Genomic DNA, 20790 nt, shown 5'->3' with positions numbered 1-20790 from the left:
TGAAGGCATTTGTGAGATTTGTTTCTCCATCTAAATAGTTTTTGTATTATGTGGTAGGGAACTGCTTCTCAGGCTTCTTCCTGATCACCTGAAATCTGGGGAATCAGTCCTGCCACAAATATGCACTCCCAACCAAAACCAACTGCCAGGATTGATAAGATTATCAAGTCCTAATCCCCCAAGGTGCAACCCCATCACCCTAAAGAAAGTTCTGACTTTGCCCACCACAAAGAGACAGGGCTTAGCTAAGGGTCAGTTATAAGTAAGTCCCCTCTAAGCTTACAATGACATGGTTGAGGACCCTAGAAAATAACCACAGTATTTTAATCAATGTTGAGTTGCAAATCTGGATTTTTATTTCAAATTCAAATTATACATGAAAAGGAGTTGCTGTAGACAGAGTCGCCTGAGCAATGGAGTAAGCTGAGCAGCTGCACCCCCACTATTACACTTGGGGGAGCAGAGGTGTGTTTTTGCATCCCTACTTTTTGATCAACAATCTTTGCTTTCTTTAAACATTCAAGCTAGTTTGGATAAGTGGATGCAGTATGAATTAAAGTCTACATTTCCCATCCTAACCAAAGCTGTTTTTTCATATGAACTCAGACTACGTTTAAAGATTCAGATCTGGATGTGACCCTTCACACATGTGACACACGACAGGAGATTTTCTGTGACAGACATATTCTCACCATGGATGTATAGAGACCTGGATACAGTATTGGTGGTGGAGCCCCATTCATTCCTTTTAATGTTATAAATGAAGCCAAAAATGTTCGACTTCCATGCGTAAAATAACCTGGAGCTTCTGCATCATTGGGCCCACAGAGCAGGTGTGTTGCGCTAGGTACCCTTCTGCGTCTGTTTTAGATGTTCAGCATGTCAATTGTTTCTTTCACAAGATACACCTCTGTTTTTACAGGAAATGCAGTTTCTGCTCTCTAATGCATACTTTAAAAAAAAAAAAGTACTTACAACATAGGTAAAATACTTAGTCCTTAGTTTGATTTCCTTCGGCTAAGGCAACAAACACACATGGTTAGATTAAGAAAAAAAACATGATGGGTTGTCTTAAAATTCACATGTGAAACAAACAGTGGCCTCTTTGGTGACAGTCTGCAGTTTGAAGTTAACATGAGCAGAAGTCTTGCTGAAACTCAGATGAGCTATTAAAATCCAGGTGTTTCTAATGAAATGTATCATTAATGTGAATAGGTGCCACATTCACATTTTAAGAGGATATTTCTACAAACAAAAGACACAAAGGAGGACTAAGTAAATGCCTACATGTGTGACTCAGCAGAGACAACATTAAATGAGAAGCTAATCTGCAAGAGAGTAAATATTTGCAAGCAAATCAGAATGTGTGAGAGCCCCACTGCTTTACACGACATGATGTTTTGAAATTTTGAATTGTCACCTCTCACCTGAATTTCGTGTTTTTCTTTAAGGAAATTAACACATTTGCACCATAATTTGGAGTGTAAAAATTCATTGGAATGCAGAAAATTTTCTGGCCGAGGATGTGTCTCTTATTGTAACAACTCATTTTAGATGAAACTTCTGCATGACGAAAGCAGGCTGCCAGACGTCCGATTACTGGCTGCAAGTAACACTCACTGTGGCATGCTGGGGGTCATTTAAACAACAGCACAGCTTGAGTTCATCAGTGGCTTTGAACACCACCGTTGCCACAAAACACAAAGGAGCTCTACTCCTCGGCAGGATGTTAGCTTTCATTGTCCCTTTTATTTCCTTTATGTATCCATGTGTCTGGTTTTACCATAGACTGTCTTAAAAGATGGACTATGTGTCTCCACTCCCTCTGTACAAAAAAAGTCAAAACATCATGGATTAGTCCGCTGCCATTTCATGTTGGTGATATCATTTGGAGCCAGAGTCTGCGCAGTGGCAGTCTCCACAGAGTTGTCAATCATGATGTCAAACCACTTTTGAGCACCACACTTGAACATTATAAGAGCTACCTAAAATAACAGATGGTTTTGGGTAAAAATTTATTTGGCATGCACTTTGATTTTTTTAGTTTGGCCCATGTCCCATCTGCTAAACATTGAGGCAGCGGGGTTTATAACCTATACTGCATCCAGCCACCAGGGGGTGAATACTTCTGGGGAGCTGTCATGTTCATCTTTATTGTACAGTCCATGTTTTATACTGACAGTCGCAAGTTGTTACATCTGTTAAAGGGAAAGTTTGCTGATTTCCAACCAGCTCGGTGATCACAGTGTAGGAAGTATGTTCAGCGGGAAACTCCAAGTGTTTGGCTCTCCATTGTGCTATAAGCGCTGGAAGGTCATTTGCTGGTGGAGGTCCACCGAACTTTTGCTTGCACACACTGCGATGACACAGAGCTGGTTGAAAATCAGCAAAGCTCCCCTTTAACTACCCATGTTGCTATTTTCCAACCTACTGTATTTTCCACACTATGAATTTCATGGACCTTCAGTGATTGGACCTCCCCCCAACTCCCCGCTGGATCAACAAACATTCTGGGGAGAAATCATTCAGAGGGGCCGCAGGTATATCGCACAGAGGACTGACTAGCAGTAGGCTGGCAGCCAGTCATCAGGCCTTGATATCTAGTTCCTTACTTTCGTCATGCGGAAGTGGGCGTGGTTTCATGCAAAGTGGCTTGGTAAAATAATAGACATAGAGAGGAGCCCCAGACCCTCCGCTCCTCCACTTTTAACTATAATTTGGTGCCCATGGTTGTAGAGATCATGTAGTAATGTGATCTCTTGCCTTGTTAGAGCTGATTGCTTTCTCTGATCGGGACATCATGGAGTGGTGAGAGGAGATGGTAAATCGTGGGACGTCTGCCACTGTAATGAAAGACACATTTGGGACAGAACACAAAGAAAGAACATGACAATTTGCTTTAGATGCATCAACATGGTGAGTCATTGCTATGATGTGAACTAGTGCTGACCCTAATGTTTTACACTCACTTCTGTGAATCAGGACATGTCCTGTATGATCGGCACCTTTTCGATCTCCTGCTGTCTCCTACTCCTGCTCATCCCTGCTCCCTGTGGAGCACCTTGGTCTGCAGCCATCATTAGATCGGCGTCAGCTTGGACTGCAGAGCGGGGAAGAGGCTGAGATACCAGGAGATGAGAGATATCTGAGGACAAGCAGACAATAACGTTGACATTTCAGAGACAGGATGATATACAGTATGGTTGTATTTGATGTCTTGGTCCTGTCTGACTCCACACCTTCCAGACTGAGGAGGAAGAAGGCGTCGTCTCCTTTGATGAAGTTTCTGCTCTTTAGTCTGCTGTGGTCGATGAAATGTGACCATCCCTTGCATGGGCCTCGATAGTAAAAGCTGCCATTAGACTCATTTACTCGAGACCCCACCTTCTTGGGATTATCCCAGAAGTACTCAGTGCCTGTGGAGAAAGAGGTGAGCTATGATTCTCTTTTTAACCAACAAAGCAACAATAAGGGGTGATTCAGGCTTGTACTACAAGTTATCCCCCCTTCTCTTACCATCAGAGGACTTCATGTTGGGGTCAGTGGTGACCATTCGGTGCATGTTCATTTGCCGTCTGATGTCAGACTGCTGATCCATCAGGGCGATGGTTGCCTGTCGCCATGGACATGGCCACTTGAGTTTGTGATCATTAGGGCCTGAGGTCAGGCGGAAATAGGTGGCCAAGTACTCTGAACGGTCTTTTCTCCTGTTCATGTACACACTGACCTGTGGATCACAAAGCAGTATGAAGCAATCCCGTCAGCTATTGTCGATGACAAATTTAGCCTCTAGGGGCAAGCCAGTATTTCAGGGGATCTGTTTTAGCCCATGGATATCCACATAAATGATATCCAGACCAAGACTTTCTCTTTTGTGCACTGGTCATTGCTTACAGTTCGATGAGTAACATGAGACTCAAGTTTGGAGATGGATGGACATTTCCACTAATTTGTAGAAACAGATACCTGCATATGAATGTGGACAAATAAAAGAAAAGATAACAAAGCTAAATTGTTGTGGGACAATAGCTGATGGATTCCAAGACTGCATACAACCGAACATGCACAGACTGGCTTTTGGGAGGTTTTAGAATTTTCCCAGTGGACCTGTCTAGTGAGGGCCAACCCTGGCATTATATACCCTGTGTTAACAACTTTCAAAAAAAAAAACAACAAAAAAAACCCAGACATGGTCACACTTATATTCTTAAGCTAACTTTGCCACGTCAACTGTTAGCTCTCCCTGTCAGCTTGATCTTGGCTACTTGAGTGCATTTAACATGTGTGTCAGTATATTAAATTTTTCAATTCAATTTTATTTATAAAGCCCAATATCACAAATCACAATTTGCCCCAGAGGGCTTTACAGCATACGACATCCCTCTGTCCTTTGGACCCTCGCAGCAGATAAGGAGAAACTCCCCCAAAAAACTACAAACAAGGACTACAAATACCAAAGTCTTGTCCCGCTGCCTGCACATTCTGCATACATATGTCGATATCTGTAGAGATTAAGTAACATTAAAGTACTGTGCAAGCATGTTACGGTAATGTTAGTTCACTGACCATAAACTTAACACCTCGACAGAACAGCTGTTGTGCAATGATAGCTTAGCAACTAGAACAACAACAAGTGAGTCAAGCTTTGGATTTCTTCAGCATCGAGAGAATCAGATATTTAAAAGGCATTTACCTGAAAGGAGTAACCTGCTGGTGACAGAAAGCGAGGGCTGTACTGTGGGTTTTCTGCTGACGTGGTGGCAAGCAGGCGGCTGATGTTGCGGACGTGCCAGGTGTGTTGAGGACACTTTGTGGATGACAGGTTAATGTCATCCAGCGAGAAACCTCCATTTGAACTTTTCTTTCCCCTCACGCCCTCAAAAACCACACGGGCCTTCTGTGTCATATCCAGATTGATGTTATGCAGTTCCCAGGAGCCCATATCACCTCCTGTAAGGAGAACCGATAGAACAGAGATGAATCACTATGTAAATACCATGGTTGAAGTTGTAGGTGAAATATTTGAGTTTTTGTTTTGATCTGAGCTGATCTATTATGTATATAATTTGTTTTTTGATGTTGACCCTTGCTTTTAATGTTATCAGCCCATTTAATGTCCATTATCAGTTGTCAGGGGCACAGATTTGTGATGGTTTGGCCTGGCTTCTTTCATCATGTTAACTGTTAAGCAGCAATCTCTAGTGGCCGGAGAATTATACCATAAAACAGAAACAAAAAGTAATCCCTTCAAAAGACAATAGCTGTATTCAGAATGGCAGCTCTTTAAACTGTAACAAAATACAGTTACTTTGTATTTTAAGTACATAACACCGTTGTTGTGTTCTGCTTCACCCCAACTCTGGCTGTCTGTGTCCTGTGTGAAACCAACCCATTCTCGTTACAATGTCGTCACATGTCGCGGCTTTGTCAGTCGCCTTTTATGTCTATATATTATGGGCTAGGTGTCCTTATGTGTCTGCTGTTGACATTGTGGGACGCCCAACCAATGCCAGGATGTCAACTAAAGCATACACAGTCAGGTTTAGAAAAAACCTGATGGTTTGGCTCTACATTCAAACAAGATGCAAACACTGGCTTCCTGGGTGAAAGTCTGGGGTTTGTGGGATCCAATCCACCACGCCTCCCACCCAACTATGTGGACTTTCCAGCTTCTTTGTGAACATCATTACTGGCAGTGTTTCTGCTATCTACCAGCATATCATATCACTGCGATGGACATGGTCCTGCTGACCAGCAGTGTATTATAACACCGCAAAAGGTTCTATCTGGCTGCGTTACACACTGACACTGCCCAGCGGTGTCTCATACCACCATGAAAAGTGGCTTTTGGCGTCAGCGTCTGATGGTATTTGAAGACTTTAGAATTAGAGCAGAACTGAAATGACATACCCAGTGTAATTCACGTTACATAATGGTCATAACAGTTGTACTTATTCTAACCCAAACTGTGATCTCTTCCTATCCCTGACCATGTAGTTTTAGTGCCTAAACCAAACAAAAGTGAAAGTAGAGAGTAGTACAGTTCTCAACAGGCCGAAAAAATTACAACCCAAACGGTGCCAACCCATGTTAGCTGAAGCCCCAACTCAGCCTGTCTGAGATTATCACGTAAAATACTGAGCCCAGACTTGACTAAACTGGACCACTAAAAGTCATGCGTGTCTCCGATGGAAAATGGACCAGCTCAGTGGATCACCAACTCTCCACACTGTATTTCCACGCTAGAGAAGCTCCCTGCTCTAAATTAAATAAATAAATACATAAATAAATGTGTGTCTTTTCCACAGCCTGAGTCCTGCCCAACCTGGCCAATAAGCGGACATTTTTAGCCAACCCATCGGGCTCGGCTTGAGATTGAGAACTCCAGCTGTAACTTTTTCACAGCAGTGGATGTGCATGTTCTTACCTTCTGGCAGATGCACTTTGCTCTGTCTGGAGCATTTTAATGGTAGTGACAACACCTGATAACGGCCATTTAATGGGCTGATAACATTCGTAAGGGATGTTGTTGAAAAATGAGAGAATGCAGGTGGACATAGATGCAGTCAAAGTGTTGCTCAGAGTCATTTAAGTCACCGACTTCTGGCATGTGGAGGCTTTAATTATAACAACACTGTATAAAACACACAACATGCAATATTTCATTTGTTACCTGAAATTCTCTTGAAGAACTTCAGTTTACCGCTGGGGTTGGCCTTGTCATACTGTCGCACCTTGATATTGAGAACATCATCAGCTGCCCCGCTGTTATAGAGGAAGAACTGCAGACACTGGGCTCCAGGTTTGGGGTAAAACCAGCGACTCTCCAGTAGAGCACGGGCACCAGATTTAGCAGAGGCTGTGCTGAAGTGCATGAAGTAGCCTTTTCCTGAGGGCAGGAGGAGACAACAGTGAGTAATGTTGGGCCTCACATTACTTTTTATGGGACTAATCCAACTTTATTATTGTCAGTTTATTTAAGTCTCCTTCAGGTCCGACTGCCTGCACTATAAGGGGCTCAAATTTTGTGGATAGCCTTTACTTGCCTAAACCTAACCTCCATGACTTTACATTAAGCATGTGACTGTATGTTTAGGACGTCGTAACGTCATTAAAGGGAAATTTTGGTTTATTTCAACCTGTCTCCTATCGTCCTAAATTTGTTTCAAGTGACTAGTGACATAAAAATAATAGTTAGCATGTTAGCCGTTAGCCTAGATACAGCCGGGGCGCATAGTAGTGTCAGACCTGTTAAAACGTAAGTGAAAGGGCAACCTTTAAGTGCAAAGTTAGTCCACTAAACAAGCTTTTTTCCCCACAAAGACTGCCTCATATCGTTAGGATAAATGTCAGAACATATAGAAAATAACACGTAAACGTGTGGTCTTACCTTACCAGTGTGGTGCCATGTTTGTTTACCATTGAGCTCTGCTTTCCAAAGTGCGGCCGCAATATCGCAAGAACAAGCAACGATCTCATACCATGCCTGAAATCTCACAAGAACAAGCAACAACAGCTGGAGGGCAGAACCGGACAGTAGCCTGAAAAGTTCATTCATTTATTTTTTATTTTTTAAATTTATAGAATAATGGCTGACTTTTTGCCAGACTTCGACTTTGTGGAGGAGGAATTTGATTTTGCAGAGTTTGATGGCCGCCCTTATTTATTTGAGCCAGAATACACTGACAAAGAGCTTTGTGAATATGAAGAACGTAGGAGGAGAGAGAGAGAGAGGCGCAACAGGTAGAGGACGAGAGAGGAGGAATGGCTGCTGGAAGGCTGCGTAGCTCTGGAGATTGGTGGTGTACCTGTGAATGCTGTGCCCCAGTGCCCACAGAAGAGGAATGCCTCTGTTGCAAGGAATGGGACCGCTTGCAGCCTTATTTTCAAGGTCTGGATGTGACCAAGGACGAAACACCTCCAACTGGAGTAGTATCCAGCTGGGCTTTATCTAGAGCTCTCGAGATTTCAGGCATGGTATGAGATCGCTGCTTGTTCTTGCGATATTTCGGCCGTGTTTTGGAAAGCAGAGCTAAATGGTAAACAAACATGGCAGCACACTGGTAAGGTAAGACAACACGTTTACATGTCATTCTATATTTTCTCTGACATTTATCCTAACGATATGAGGCGGTCTTTGTGGGGAAAAAAGCTTGTTTAGTGGACTAACTTTGCACTTGAAGGTTGCCCGTTCTCTTACGTTTTAACAGGTCTGACGCTACTATGCGCCCCGGCTGTATCTAGGCTAACGGCTAACATGCTAACTATTATTTTTATGTCACTAGTCACTTGAAACAAATTTAGGACGATAGGAGACAGGTTGAAATAAACTGAAATTTCCCTTTAATGGGGCGTTAATTAGTATGATATCATAGGAACCGTTCTGTGAGAATGCTTTGTCAGAGTCTGCAGTAGATTGTAAAAGGAACATCCAGGACATTAAAAAAGGTTCAACTCTATAACATGCATTTGTTATGATTGACTGTCACCTTTGCATTGTCCCATGTTGGAGAAGTCAGTCTGAGGCCCTCCACGAGCACGAGTGAGTCGTTCCCACTTTGCATTGCCGGGACCCTGAATCATCCCACAAATGTTGTCCTCCTCAAAGTCACAGCTGTCCACAAAGGTAGAAGACTTGGCTGTGGAGAGGAAACACTCAGAATTTCACCAAGATGCTTCAGTGCAGTGCTTCATAACTGATGGGGGGGATTATGCAGGTACAGAGCAAAAGTACCATCACACAAATATGGTGACATCATCTCACAGCAGAAGTGTGCCTGAACCCAAAAGAAAACATGGAACAGAAAAGAGCTGGCAACCCTCAGCAGAAAGACTGTGTATTGATCTGAGACCTGAAAACATTCTGGATAATAAAGGCTATGGCCACATGATTATTAAATGAGCACTGATAACCAAGAGACCGGATGGCAGTGTGAGACCGCGAGACCACTGTGAGATTTTGAGATTCAACATGGCGGCGCCTAGCTGCTAGATTAGATATCAACAAACTAGCCAAACAAATATAATTACCTAACGGATGACAACTCCAGCCTGCACCATCAGCCAGAGTGGAGGACCTAGAAGAGTTTATCGATCACTACTACTACGAGTGCATCATGGAGGGTCCTGTCGACAACCCCAATAAGAGGAAGAAGACCGACTCAGCCACCGATACACAAGACTTATTATCCTCCGAATTTAGCGTCTTGGAATCCATCAACAAGAAGCTAGAAGTGCTCGGTATGCTTCACCAGGAGATAAAAGACCTGAAGGTAAGCTTGGCGTTCACTTACCAGCAGATTAGCGACCTGCAGCAAAACAACGCAGAACTCCGCTCCACCTTAGCGGCGGTCACGTCAGATGTAGATCTTCTCAAAAAAAAAAAAAATCTCACAGGGTGTGAATGTACACTTCACATACCCCACCCAGTATTCTCCCTTTCCTTCTCTATTTTTTTCCCTCCTCAATCTGCAAATAGAAACCACCCATAAACGGCCCCCAACATGGCGCTTTAATATCTCTTTACTTAAAGACCCAGACTTTGACGAAATAGTGAGACGGGAGTGGGCAAACTTCCTTGAAGACAATGAGTCTCCAAATTTATCTCCATCTTTAATATGGGAAACTGGGAAGGCAGTAATCAGAGGAAAAATTATATCATACTCCTCCTACAAGAAGAAACAGGAATTGCAAGCAGAAAAAAACATTGAGGAAAAAATTAAACAACTAACACAGGAATATGCAAACAATCCAAGTGATCAAGTATGGACCCAATTACAGTGTACAAACTCGCAACTGGACAATATTCTATCAAAGAAAACTGAATTTATCATACAGCAACTAAGATATAATGATTTTGAACACAGTAACAAATCAGGAAAATTTTTGGCTAATCAGCTCCAACGCAATAAAGAGATACCAACAATCCAGGGGCCGTCCGGAAATTACACACAATCTCCTCAGGAGATCAATCAGATTTTCTATTCTTTCTACCATAACTTATATTCAACAGTAAACAATCCAAACCCAGAAGATATTCAGGCTTTTCTCGATAACCTAAATTTACCTGAGTTATCCACGGAACACAGAAATATGTTAGACACCCCCCTGACTATTAATGACCTGCAGAGCACATTAGACAAAATGCCAACAGGTAAGGCTCCAGGTCCAGACGGCTTTCCTGCTGAATTTATAAAACATTTCTGGACAATATTAGCACCACTTTTCATCAGTACAGTGACAGAGATCAAAAAGAACGGACGTATAAGACCTCACATGAATACAGCAGCAATCAAATTATTACTAAAGCCAGACAAAGACCCCACACTTCCTTCTAGCTACCGTCCTCTATCACTAATCAACAGTGATATCAAAATTATCTCAAAGGCACTTGCTTCTAGACTGGAGAAAATAATCGCATCAATAATTCATAATGATCAAATGGGCTTCATTAATGGCAGACACTCAAGTAATAATGTCAGAAGAGTTCTTAATCTGATAAGTAAAGTACAACTCATTAATACAAAAGCAATTATTCTGTCACTTGATGCAGAAAAAGCCTTCGACAAGGTCAACTGGTCCTTCCTATTTGCCACCCTGAGTGGATTTGGTTTTGGAGTGTCATTTATCCAGTGGGTATCAGCCTTATATAATTCCCCTAAGGCCACAGTCACCACCAGCGGGATCACATCTAAAAGCTTCATTTTGCAGAGAGGAACCAGACAAGGGTGCCCACTCTTACCTCTACTGTTTGCAATATTCATCGAACCATTGGCCATGGCAGTCCGCAAAATTAGCCTAAGCACCCTTCAGAAAAACATATTGGAAAGGGGACTGGATGCTCCAAACTTTAAACTTTACTATTTAGTGAACCAGCTACAATACCTATTGAAATGGTTATATCCTAACGAAGACTACAACTCCTGGCTTGAACTAGAACAGGCGGACTGCAACAATATAAAACTCTCTGACCTCCTGTTTATCACCACTACACTCAGACGTCATAACTGTTTTAAGAACCCAATGATTGCTTCCACCTTGTCAGCCTGGTGGAAAACACTAGAAATCACAAACTCTCTGATAGAACCTTGCTTGCTCTCTCCAATTTGGCACAACCGGGATTTTGAAATTAACAAAAGACCTCTCCATTTTAGCACATGGGAGATGAAGGGAGTAACTCATTTCCATCACCTTTTCCAAGACAATATACTTATGACATACACAAACTTATTTCAAACTTTTGAAATAAGAAATGGAAATTTTCTACAATATTTACAATTGATAAAAACAATCAAGAGGAGAATTCCAGCGCCTCAGGACACTTTGCAGCCACCAGAATTTGTCAAACATATTACAAAGCTTTCTCCGAGTAATAAGAAGAACCTTTCTAAGATTTATAAACTACTGTCAAAGACCAGTTCTATACATTTACCAATTTTAAAATGGGAAAAAGAGCTGGGTGTATCACCGGACCCTGACTTCTGGACTCAGATATGCAAAAATACATTTAAGATGCCAAGACACACTAATATACAACTTATCCAATTTAAAGTACTCCACAGAACACACATCATCCAACAAAAGATGAATAGAATGGGCTTTAGTCAATCTGACACATGCATTCAGTGTACTCAGAACACTGCTGACACCTACTTTCATGCACTCTGGTTATGTTCACCCGTCCAGCACTTTTGGTCAACAGTCACTCAAAAACTCTCCTCCATTTTGGACTGCAGGATCCCATTATCTCCCAACCTGTGCTTAATTGGTGACCTGATGACAATTGACCTCCCAAACAGCCACTGCAACTCTCTTCTTGTAGCTCTCGCCATCGCCAAGAAAACAATCCTAGTCAATTGGAAAGATAAACAGACCCTCAACATCAACCATTGGCTGAATCTCCTTGTAGAACATATTTCGCTGGAGAAAATATCTGCTGGCCACAGAAACCAATTAACATACTTTACAGAAAAATGGTCACCGCCCCCCCCCCCCCCCCCCCCCCAAACCTTCGCTCCACTCCCGCCCTTCCCCCTCCCTCCTCCCTCCCCCCTCTCCCCGTCCCTCCCTGCTCCTCTCTCCCGGACTCGGGCGGGCCCGGGGCCTGGTGTGGGGGCTGGTGGCTGTCCGCGGGGGGTGTTCTGGTGCTGAGCAGTGTGGGCCTGCCCGTTTGTGTGCGGCCGGCGGTGGGGGGGCGGGTCGGATGGGCTGGGGGTCCGGCTTTGGGTCTGTGGCGGTCTGGGAGGGTACTGGCAGGGTTGCGGGTTGGCCTGTGCTCCTGCGCGTCGGGGTTCGGGGGGGCTGGGTGGGGCCCGTCATCCGTGCACCCTGGTGACGCGCCTCGTCCTTCTGCTGGGGGTCGATTTGCTGCGGGCGGTGTGGCCCAGGTCGGGACCATGGCGGGGGCCTGACGCTGCAGTTGCTTGTGGGGCGGGGTTGGGTGGGGGCCCAATGGGTTTCCTTGGGGCCTGCCTGCCCCGCTGTCCATGGGCGCTGGGGGCCTCGTGGCGCCGGGGTCTGGTTGGCGCCACCTTCTAGCCCCTCCCATCCATCCCTCCAGCCCTCGAGCCGGGCCTACACTGGCCTAGCCTCCTGAACCACATTTAGTTCACTCACCACACATTCCACAGTTTTAATGCACCACATACACTCACTCTTCGAGGTGCATACCACTGATGGATTGGGGGGCTTCATGATGGGGCAGGCTATGGGACAGTGGTGTCCGGTAGCCCTCCATGCTGCCCCCCAGCCCATCCTTATCTGCTCTCCAATTTTAAAGCACCACATACACCTACATCTTGTGGGACAGATGGGAACAGGTTCCAGGTGCTTATGGATGCACGGGCTGCAGGACAGCAGTATGCTGTAGCCATCAGCCTTGCCCCCACCTGTCTCCTATGTCCCTCAATTTTAATGCACCACATCACACTTATGGGCATTCACATTCACATTCACGGTGTAGGGTTAATGTTTCTCCGTCAGGGATCGGAGAATCATAGTAAGAGGGGGGCTGGTGGGTTTACAGACACTGTAGATATGCATGGCGTGGCTCGTGGGGCCCGGCCCTCCTGGGCTGAGGGTTGGAGCCAGGGAGCCCATTTACATCATGGTGGTGTTGCTGGGTTCCCGGTGTCTGGGGGGTCCCGTGGCCCTGTGGTGGGTGGGCCGGGTGGCGCCCTGGGGGCTCTGTGGGTTCCTGCCTGGGTTCTGCCTCCTGACCGGCTGTGGTTTCTGGGCCCTCTGCTAGGGGGTCCCGATGGGGGATTGACTGCTCGTGGCGGGCCGCTCTCTCCTGTGTGTTGGTGGCGGCCCGTCCTGGGGGGTTTGGGTGGGTGGCCCTTCGCGGTCCCCTGGTTCCCGATGCGCCGGGGACATGTGCCTTGCAGCATCACCGCCTCCTTGCCTCCCTTGTTCGCCCGGGCCTGGGTGGGCTCTCACTACCGTCTGGTCTGGCGTCTGCTGGTGGCCGGCTCCTGGTGCGGGCCAGTCCGGTGCGGTGCTGGTTCTCTCCCCGGGGGTGGTGCCGGGCCCCCGCGCCTGGCTCCTTGGGTTGGGGACAGTCCCTGGGTGCGTCCATGGGTGGGTGGTGGGGGCGGGCGGGTGGTCTGGGCACTCCTGCGGTCTTGGGGTGCCATACCGCCCCCCTTCCCCCGCAGGGCTAGCCCTGGACCCTGGTGATGGTTTTCATAAACACATTGGGAGGGTTCAAATACACGCATGCATGTTTGATACTTCAGCTCCGTGACGCATCGCAAAGAACCGATGGGATCACTCCAAAGGGGCCCACTTGCATCTCAAACCTACCACACCGCGCTGGCAGCTCTTCTCTACAATCAGGCTTTCCCCCTCCACCAAGACTCTCACATTTTTGGTGTTCAGTATAGACTTCTCTTTTGTTTTTGTTTTTCAGTACAGTATAGTAGACATATATATGTTTATTTTTGATAATCTGCATGGAGCACAACCACCTCAAGGCCGCAATACATCAGCTACACTGCCTGTTTCTCCTCTGTTTTTTTTGTTTGTTTATTTGTTCTCCTTCTTCTCCACATGCACTGTCACTATACAACTCAGGACTTAAGCACCTGCCCCCTCCCCCTTGCTTGTTTCCTTACTTCCCCCTTGACACACTATGTTGTATCACGGCCCTCTCTGACTCATATTAGGAAGTTTTTCCAATAAAGGCTGTTAGGCTAGTCTCCAGGGAGGGTGGGTGACGGTCACAACCACGCATTATGGGTATAAAATACTTGACTGCAAGATTAACAGTGCATCAATCTTCACAAGAAGCTTACACCCTTTTGTTGTAAGTTGTAAAGAAAAAAAAAAATAAAAAAATAAACAAATGAGCACTGAGGTCATCTGGTCTGAATTAGAGGTTACTGCCAAAGATTATCAATATATATTTGCATCACCTCCTGCTAGATAAACTCTGACTCTTGTCTTGTACCTCTGTGGGATTAGAATATTAGAATATTTTATTTTATGAGGTGGTTTAGTGTATTGATTGTTCCGACACTCAAAGTGCAGGTGATTTTCTCATTAATTGTGTAATGGACACAATGACAGGTTGACATGACTTACTGCAGTTGTAGAGACGGTTCAGCTTGGTTAGGTCACTAGCACTGAGCCCTATCCTCTGACCGATCACATCCATGAACTGGGGGATCTTGGTGACGATGGTGGGCTCAGAGTTGTTGCTGAAGCTTGTCTTGCTGTAGTGCATTACAGAGCCGTAGTCATAGGGAACACCAAGAGCACTGGACTCTGTGTCATCGTATTTCTTGAAGTTGTGTGTATGATCTAGGGAATGCAGTTTTTGTTTTTAACAAGGATCAATGGAACAACAGTATTGCAACTGCTCACTACTGTAGAAATGTTTTCAGATAGCAGGCATGCATTAGGAGAAAAACCCAGGTGATAATAAACATTTTCATTTATTTTATGAAGTTACAACATAAGATTTTACTGATCAGTGTTACTAGTTTCGATGTTTCCCCATATGATGTTGACGTAATCATCTCGGTCAGCTCTGGATTGCTCGTGCCAGAAGCCCAGAGCATGCAGAAACTCATGCTCAACGATTCCTAGTGTGTCACACCTTTCACCAATGGACAGCTGCTGCTTCCCCTTACGCTGGTTCCCCACGGAGGAGAAACATCTATACAGAGAGGGAAAGCAAGATGCACTTTTTACTGAGTGGTCTTTTAAGGTCAACATTCAGAGGCCTCAATATCAGAGGATTGATATTTGTGCAGAAACCTAACCTAACGGTCCATTATACTGGAATTTAAAACTGCACTCCCATTAGGTTTTTGTTGAAATTTTTTGTTTTAGCCAAATGACCCTTTGCAAAGTCCTGCACCTTTGTGATGGACCGTCAAGCTGTCACAGAGCTCGCCTTTCACCAACTCCATGAAGGAATATTCTCTAATTTTTGGTCTGCATTTGAAGGCAGAGCAAAGGCTCAATTGGAGACAGTAGATCAAAGTGTTGAAACACTGACATGGGCTCTTATCACCCTATAAAGAGCTGTTAAAAGCAAACAGGGCCTGTTTTTATATGGCAGTCCTGAGGCCTGAACTACGATACCAGTTCAACTTTCCCACGATATCTTTTGGTTATCTGACTTAACATCATCATTTATTAGTTGTATTAGTTATATTTTGTATTAATAATCTGAGTCTTCAAAATAACCGAAGCAGGCAATAAATGTAGTGCAGTAAACAGTACAGTGTTTCCCTCTGAGATGTGGAGGAGTAGAATTATGAGGCTCCGATCACACAGAGACAGAGTTTAGCAGGTTGCAAAACGCAAGACGTACCGCACTGCCTTTTCTTTCAATAATTGAATGCCAATAGTTAAAAAAATAAAAAAAAAAACGCTTCGCAAACGCAGTTCCTCCTCCATTGTTAACCAACTGTAAACTTGTTGTCCTGACCACCACAGAAGGCCCGCCTCTCAAATCATCCAACTGGACAATGGGGAAAAAGTGGAGATGACATGAGGCACTTTTCTCTTCTGAGTTTAAGTTTTTTCAACAGGAGTTCAGAGTGTGCCAACAAAAATGCCAGGCGCCTAGAGTGCAGAAACACGAGGAGCGTAGCAACACAAATACAGCGAGCAAAGAGCTTCATTCTCATTAAAACAATTACAAAAAGCCGCCTCCAGCTGCGAAAACAAGCTCTGTGTGATCAGGGCCTGAAGTAGAATAAAATGGAAATACTCAAGTACATGTTCCTCAAAATGTTTTAATTTTAATGATAGTAGTTGCAAAGTATTCTGTTGCTACTCAGTATCATTCACTGTCAACTATTAATTCATAATTAATATGGAAAATAAACTGGTTTAAGGATAAATAAGAGCTTATTCATTAAGAAATATTCCCAAAGAAGGTTCCCCTCGGACCCCCCTACAGAGGTCCGGTGTGCTAAGCACCACATGTCCTCAAATCCTACAAACGCCCCTGATCAGAATTTCTCCTATGAGTCTTTGAGCTCAACTCTACAGAGAATTAAATAATGAAAATAAACTACATCTTCATTTTTCTGGACACCCCCTGAAACTCCCTGAACGACCCCTGGTTGAGAACCTCTGTTACAGGACATCTTTGACTGCGTCACCAGGGCCCAGTTGTTCAAAAGTAATCTGATCAGACTTCTGGATCAAATCTTGAAACTGGGTTGTTCAAAAGGAAAAAAAAAGGCTACTGAAATCGGATTAGATCACACAGTCCAGTCTTGGTTTTGATATGGATCAAAACTTCATTCTTAATAGGACTGGGATACCTTTGATCCAAAAAAAATAGGGATCATTCTGATCCCAGCAGAAAAGAACCACATTTATTCATATTTTGCACGTTTCGTGATTTGTTGAACAGTTAGTGTGATAAATTAGACTTTATGCTATCTATTGAAGACTTTTTGTTTGATTTTGACAGCAATTTGTTGTTTGTTTGTTTGTTTGCTTGTTTGTTATATTTTGTTTAGAGCACTGATTTTCCGGTTTGTTAAGTGTGTATCTGGATCACGGTGATCCAATCACATGGATAGCAAAACATTGGATTTCCATATCTGGATCATTCTAATCCAAATGATATTTTCTTAACAACTGGCCCTTTTGCTTCTGTCATAATTACTTCAGCCACCAGAGGTCGCTACCTAACAGTAAACAGAGATGTGGTCTGCTTGGACAGACAACCTATTCAGCCTTTTTGTGGGGAGGACAGTTTGAATACGCACTAACACAGTTGTGTTCAATACCACAGATTATTTGAACTGAACAGAGCAGCTCACCCGCCCCCTTTGTACACAGAGATGTAGTTCTTCTCTCTTTTACGTGGTGTGAAGTCAATGCAGGTCTTCAGTCTGTACTGGTCAAATGCCTTCAGGATCACTCCCTTTGCATTGATCTCTACATATTACAAAGTGTAACACAAAGAAACAAAAAGCTTCCTTGTTTGGTGCATATCCATGATAACATGATGAGTACAGTAAATGTAAGTTTCCATTGTAATGCGGTGTCTTACCCAGACTGTCCTCTAGGTAGTAGGGAATGGTTGTTGGCCAGCGATACTTGTCACCTATGATGGAGTTTCTGAATGCCTGATTGGAATGAAGAGAACAACACATATACAAATAGAGATGAATAAAAACAGGGCAAACTCACTTTAGTGATCTAACTGTAACCTGGTGTTTTGAAATTGTTTGCGTTCCTTGATTATTACTGTCTTTCCAAACAATCACTTAAAAATGAGACCTGAGACTGATAAAGTTGTGTTCTCTGCTGCTGCTAATGCTGAAATGACAACATCTCTACACCAGCATCATTTTAATTATTCAATGATTATCATCGCATTAATGCTGTTCAAATCACCCAGCTTTATTTCCTGCATATACTGCTCAAATATGGAAGTTAGTGTCTTAATTCCGAGTGCACAATGGGGCATTTTGAGGACAGAAAAACATATTTTTGTGGATAAATTATTATCCCAAGGGACGGGACGATATATGATTTTACTGTGGATCACAATACACGATTGTGGTGAATTTCCATTTTCAGGATAATTGCATCCAGCAGCACACGGTTTTTGTCAATGAAATTAACACTTTATAATGTACTATAATATTAGTACATTAGTAATATTACTAAAATTAGTAATATTACTAAAATTTAGCAGCATTACCATAAAAACAGTTATGCAAAAAGACGACAAACAAAATGCAACAGTAAGACCAAACCAAGCTGTTACAATAAACAATCAGATTACCTTGTAGTCCTGAGATATGTCTTGGATATAGCTGAAAGAATCTTCATGTCAGTGTTCGTTTGGGTCTGCTCAGCTTTTGTATGATAAGATCGGTAATTTATGTCTTGTACCATTAGCCATTCACTCTGCCTGTCTGCCAGCTGATCACAGTGAACCAACAGCACAGCGACACACAGTCTCTGCTTCTTGTTTTAAACATGCCTCTCTTCCTGCCTGCAGTTCTTTCTTCCTACAGTGGTACGCAACCTCCACCTCTCCATCACCGCCTAGTGTTCTCAGATTCATCAGCATCTGGACTCCGTACTGGATAGTCTTCTGTCAAATCTTGAGCAGCACATAATCTGTTAATCTCTACACCTGTAATCTTATCACACAGTTATTATTACTTCATTCATCTGTCTCTCCTGATTAAATATAATGCCATACTCAAATAGGCCTGAATATGGAGATTACTGAAGAGTAGCAGGAGCCTTTGGAGTCTTTGGTGTCTGTGTAGACCAGCTTACATCGTCCTGTTCGATATCTCCCTCCAGCAGGTCCAGCCCCGCCGCTGCAACAGGAAAATTTCATCAGTTGATGAAAATCCTCAGCAATATGCACAGATTATACAACAAAGCAAAAACCATAATGTGTCCACAAACCTTCATTGATGTCAAAGATGTCCCAGTCACGACCTTCATCAACATCCATTTCTGTAGATGTGGAATCAATTAGATGCTGCTCAAAACAGGACTACAAAAGTACCTTATTTACATAATTACCAATGTATTGGAACAGTTAGGGTTGCTTCCTGTCCCACAGACCTGAGACATGTTTACTTTAAAATGTCATGTCATGTTTAAAGTGCGCATCAATACTTAAATTTAAAATTGTGCCTGACCTTAAGATTTGAAATTAATTTCTAAATCATTCTGAGTGAGAGCCTTCTCAGCAAAGATGCACAGAGTTTTTTTTAGCCTGCCAAAAAATCACAAGTGTAAAGGGTACAGGGTATTTGAAATCTTCTCACTCTGAATCCAACCTCAGCCTGAGTCAAGTTTTTGTCCCCCTTTTGACAGTAATTAACATGAAAAACATTTATAATATGTGACTTGCCTGTATCACCCGTTAGCTTAGCTGCTGCCTGGTAAATACAAGAAAAAGTACATCATCATCATCATCATCATCATCATCATCATCATTGTAATAAACAATGTCACTGTTTTTGCAGTGGACATATAATATGAATGTTAATGTTGTATAAAGATACAAAGGTGTACTGGTACCAGTCCCAGGCCATAGAACAGAATGATCCAGCTGACTGCCATGGCTCCAGCTACATGATAAGGACGTTTACAGACAGTGTCACAAGTTGTACAGACAAGCACACATGTTCGCTCATAAACTGAATATGTGCTCAGTGTCTGTGAAGTTTTTTTGTACCCCACTATTCACTGTCCACCTGTGGCATCTCTGTAGAGTGCTGCAGGAATGAGTCTTAAATCCCAGAAATGAGTTAGCATTTTAGCACTCCTGGTTCTCTCATCTCAATGTCAGTCCACCTGCACATTTTCTTATGTTGTTATATTTCTTTTCTTCTTTTTTTGTCTTTTATTATTCCATGCACAAATAAAGAATTAAAGTGAGACAGTATATTTCTCACCTACTGAAGTCCCTGAACGCCTCCTCAGACTGGATTTCAGCTGCTTGCTGCGTCTCCTGGAACAGCAGGTGATGAAATTTTGAACAGGAATGTATGCCCTGTATGATGTCTTCACCCAAACAATCGCCAGCTTTTATATGTGATGCTTCAGCCAAACCCTGCCACATCACTTCCTGTGACAGCAATTCGAACAGTGGACTGAAATTGGCTTCTACCTGAAGAGGTCTTTATCAGCACGCAAAAAAGGTTCACATGCTGTAGCTCTCAACTGACATTTATCGGCACATCAACAAATGACATTTTGATCTGAATGCTCTCCTTCAGACTGTTTATTGCCGTTTTGTTGTTGTCCAGCACCTGCCTTGAATAGTTTTAGGATATGTGTGACCGCTGTGTTTTTCATTTGCAGGTCTTTGAAATGTTTTTAAAAGCATTTATTCCAGTTTCCTTAAAATAAGGCTCTCAAAGTCTGAAATTTTATTTACAATCGTCTCTTGACTGCTGAGTTATAAAGTGTTTCTCTCTTTGATTGCAGACTGTCTGTAGATGTCCTACATCCCTAAACTAAAAATAGAATTGTTGCAAGAGTGGATTTTGCTACAGGGCCATCAGACCTGCAGTAAACACGACTATGTTTACATGCACAAAATATTCTGGGTTTCGCCTATATTTCAAAAAAGACAATATTCTGATTAAGCTGAGCTAACAGGGCTGATGAAAATGAATATTCTACTAATGTTTTTGTTTACATGCAGCCATGTGTACTCTGATTAGGGTGACCTAACATGTCTTGTGTCGTGTCAAAATAGATCCGAACGTGTGAACACAGCCTCCCTCTTTCATTCCTTCAGCCACCCTCTTGAAAAGGTCCACATTGTGA

At 43.3% G+C, this 20790-nt stretch overlaps 1 protein-coding gene across 1 annotated transcript; it reads right to left on the bottom strand.

The window, feature by feature from the left end:
- Window positions 1-333: 333 nt before the first annotated feature.
- Window positions 334-20012, bottom strand: LOC125896422 (meprin A subunit beta-like). Its single transcript, XM_049588981.1, has 16 exons — window positions 19911-20012; window positions 19534-19583; window positions 19364-19391; window positions 18910-18960; window positions 18775-18818; window positions 17528-17603; window positions 17295-17412; window positions 14982-15160; window positions 14584-14802; window positions 8490-8639; window positions 6674-6889; window positions 4694-4950; window positions 3517-3727; window positions 3240-3416; window positions 2970-3145; window positions 334-2843 (listed from the first exon to the last, which is right to left on the bottom strand). Exons 2-15 carry the CDS (start codon window positions 19573-19575, stop codon window positions 2979-2981), a joined length of 1935 nt encoding a protein of 644 aa, XP_049444938.1. The 5' UTR covers window positions 19576-19583; window positions 19911-20012; the 3' UTR covers window positions 334-2843; window positions 2970-2978.
- Between the last annotated feature and the right edge of the window lie 778 nt (window positions 20013-20790).

Source organism: Epinephelus fuscoguttatus, linkage group LG10 (genome assembly GCF_011397635.1).
Source record: "Epinephelus fuscoguttatus linkage group LG10, E.fuscoguttatus.final_Chr_v1".
Taxonomy (NCBI): domain Eukaryota; kingdom Metazoa; phylum Chordata; class Actinopteri; order Perciformes; family Serranidae; genus Epinephelus; species Epinephelus fuscoguttatus.
This window is presented reverse-complemented; position numbering and strand designations above follow the sequence as displayed.

Excerpts from the sequence above, each read along its gene's own strand:
- LOC125896422 (XM_049588981.1), bottom strand. The coding sequence starts at position 19,575 with ATGGCAGTCAGCTGGATCATTCTGTTCTATGGCCTGGGACTG. Across the intron at positions 18,819-18,909 it reads CATCTTTGACATCAATGAAG|CGGCGGGGCTGGACCTGCTG; the intron begins GTTTGTGGACAC and ends TTCCTGTTGCAG. Across the intron at positions 8,640-14,583 it reads GAACCGTCTCTACAACTGCA|CCAAGTCTTCTACCTTTGTG; the intron begins GTAAGTCATGTC and ends TCCTCTCCACAG.